The sequence below is a fragment of the Primulina huaijiensis genome, chromosome 11 (assembly GCF_012295235.1).
Source record: "Primulina huaijiensis isolate GDHJ02 chromosome 11, ASM1229523v2, whole genome shotgun sequence".
Lineage (NCBI taxonomy): Eukaryota > Viridiplantae > Streptophyta > Magnoliopsida > Lamiales > Gesneriaceae > Primulina > Primulina huaijiensis.
The window spans coordinates 2,690,525-2,693,892 of NC_133316.1; the positions used below are offsets into that span (position 1 = coordinate 2,690,525).

Sequence of the window (3,368 nt, forward strand, 5' to 3'; positions counted from 1 at the left end):
TTGTGGTAATTGTTCGCTTCATCAGAACTTTTAAGAAGTTTAAGCAATCTTTCTATTCTGGGATAGTGACATTAATGAAGATCTTTATCGGGACTACTGCAGGACATGGTTGACTTGTAGTGGTGCAAAACCATTGAATGTCATGAGCCGGTCAGAGAATGTCGTCTTTTATTAAGTGAACAATGAATAGCTCTTTAATGAAGCGGTTGCAGTTTGTCTTGGAGCAGCCGGTTGGAAATCTTGAAGTCTTGGAAAAGCCGGTTGGAAATCTTCTGTTGCAAGCGGTTCCAATCCAAGCGGTTGAATTGTTGCTGTTATACAAGATAAATAGTGGCTGTTTTTCCGAAACAGTTAGGTGCTGTTTTTATTTTGTCAATCACCAAAACTTTAGGATAATAATAATTTCTTAACATAATATATATTAGTGTCCTTGTATTGTTTTTTAATAGGATTTATGATTATTTTGTTATATTTTAATTATTGTTAGATGACATCAATTATATTAAATTCGTAATTTTTAGAAAATTATGTGTGAATATTTGAATTTTAAGAAAATGATTATTATTTTGTAAAAGATAATACGTGAATATTTGAATGTATTAATATGTATATTTTTGTAAAAGTCAATTGATGTCACAAAATCACATCAAATTCTAGCAAAAAAGTAGAATTTTTGTATGACATGCATGAGAATTCATAGTCGTTATTCTTCGGTGTACACTGGGTAAACCTTTTGATTGACATAATAGTCTGCAAAATACGTTAGTTAAGTAAACCATACTAGACAAGTCATGTATGAAAAACTCGTCTGAAAAAATATTGATAAGTAGAATCAAATTACTGATCACATTAATCAAACGTTCATCTATCCCACCTACCTAGCATCCAAGTAAAAAAGAGAGATCTATATACATAATTATGTATCATTGTTTGTTAGTTTTAGTAATAATTAATTATGATCGGATATTCACGTGTATTATCGTACTTTGTGAAGATCCCCGCACGTCAGATCCTATAAATATATATAAATAAAATAGCTGGAAATTAATTTACTTTTTTTTTTCAAAAATTATATAAAGTTTTTCTTCGTCACTCTAAATTATATATTATATAAAATTTATAAACAAAAACTTGTGTGAGACGATTTCATGGATCATATTTTGTGAGACAGATCTCTTATTTGGGTTATCCATGAAAAAATATTATTTTTTATGCTAAGAGTATTACTTTTTATTGTGAATATCGGTATAGTTGACTCGTCTCACAGATAAAGATTTGTGAGACCGTCTCACAAAAGACTTACTCAAATTTAAAATTAATCAGAAATCCTCTTAAGTATTCGAATTTTAGTTACAAATCATATTTTTATTATGTGAAATATGATTCAGTTCAAAATTTATGGGACAAATTGATTATATTTATTTTGATTTTCTACTCCAAATCCATGGATTCAAACAAGATCTCTATAATTTATTAAATTAATTTGTTTGCTTATGATAAACTGTCTATTACATATTTTGAGACTTGATCTTTAGTCACACATTATAAAGACAAATCACAAGAACCTTAAAGACCATAATAATAATTATTATTATAATCATTAATATATTTCCTACATTAACTAATCTGTCTCCATTAGACATAATTATATTGGAGATCAGAATCCAGGTTCCATAATAATCGGCTGGCTCATATTAATACCAAAGTAATCCCAAGCCGATTCAGCCATCACACAGGCTAGCTCCTCCTCAGCCGCGGCGTAGAAGCCTCCGCAGCCGCTCACGAAGCTGGCGATCTCGTTCAGAGACTGGAGCCGGTGGCTCAGTTCGGCGGCTTGAGCTCTGATAACAGCATTCTCGGCTTCAACATTCAGGTAATGCTGCGTGGTAACATTGAGGCGGGTGAGAATCTGACGATTCTCCTTCCTGAGCTCAGCTACTTGAGCCATCAAGTCGTCGAGGCGCTTCTGTTTCCGGAGCCGGCTCCTCCGAGCCGAGTCGCGGTTCGAGATCATACGCTTTCTTCTCCGTTGATCCAACAGTAGCAGCTGCAGATTTTCCTCGGAGCCTGAATTCTGAAACCCAGAAGAAATTGAAGAGATCCCACTTGACGAGTCCATTAAAGTAGGAAAATCCAAGCCCAAATTTGTTGAAAATGTTCGATTCAGCAGGACCCAGATGATAATAGTTTAGCTATATTTGTTCTTGATTCGATAATTTTATACCGCTGATAATATATATGTATATATTTATATAATAATTATTTAATTCAGAAAACAAAAATCATGAAATGCAGTAAAACCAGTAGAGAAAAACGACGGAAAAGGATTGAACTAGATGGGCCCTGCGCCTGTACGATGAATTTATCATAAAACCCTCCGAGAGGAAGAGTTCAGTCAGAATCGCAGACATAAAGATGAAAAATTAGGGCAGATGATTGGAACATTAAGATTGAGTTGAAATCAAATCCCAAAACCCAGTATTAAATCGATTCTCAGATTCAAAGGTCGCCGAATTAAATTATGAAATCTAGAAAGATTTCAGCTGAGTTTGGAGAAATAGAACCAATCGGGATTGAAATTGAATTCAATTTTTTTTTTTTTTAAAAATATATCTATAATAACAGCAGCAGAAAATTAGGGCACCGTAGGTTGAAGAAGAAAAAAGGAGGGGTTTGGGAAGATGGTTTTGCTGTCATTTTATAGAGCAAAAATCAAGTACTCTATTGTCCGTACTATCTCATTTGGAAAAAGAATTATTAATTAATTATTAAAACTAAAAGTAATAAATAGTTTAATAGATCGGTTAATCCGGAAAAAATCCATCTGTTAAGATTTTGATTAGGATTTAGTACTCATGAGTTTTTTTATGCATCCCCTTACACGAACTTATGTTGTGTTTTAACTCCCTACAAACGATCATTTTATTATTTTAACCTTAAATATTTGACAATTTTCTTATCTACACATTTCTTAAATCAATATACACATTATTTTCTTATATGTTTTTTTACTAATAATCTAACTAAATTTAATAGCAGAAGAATTTGCTTAATGGTATTAAATGTTGAAAATTTTGTGTTTTATCTTTGATGACTGCTGTGAAAATATATTTAGAAAATGTAATAATGTCGTTGATTGAATGGTACCAGCATATTATGATCACTTAAATGTTTTGATATTTATATGTTAGTATAATTAATGTTCTATTTAGGTAACATTAATATGATACTTGATATTAATAATCTATTATTTTATATAATTGATTGATATGATGTTAATATAATTAATTTTTTTAGCAATGATGATATCATTAATTTGATATTTGGTATCGACGATATGTTACTTAGTATGGTTAAAATATTTTGGC

At 31.2% G+C, this 3,368-nt stretch overlaps 1 protein-coding gene across 1 annotated transcript; it reads right to left on the minus strand.

Annotated features, from left to right (window-relative positions):
• Positions 1-1,657: 1,657 nt before the first annotated feature.
• LOC140987752 (bZIP transcription factor 44-like) lies at positions 1,658-2,119 on the minus strand. The gene has a single exon (XM_073456406.1). It carries the CDS (start codon positions 2,117-2,119, stop codon positions 1,658-1,660), a length of 462 nt encoding a protein of 153 aa, XP_073312507.1.
• Positions 2,120-3,368: the final 1,249 nt, after the last annotated feature.

Bases quoted from the DNA above. Each gene is read 5' to 3' on its own strand.
- LOC140987752 (XM_073456406.1), bottom strand. From the start codon at position 2,119: ATGGACTCGTCAAGTGGGATCTCTTCAATTTCTTCTGGGTTTCAGAAT.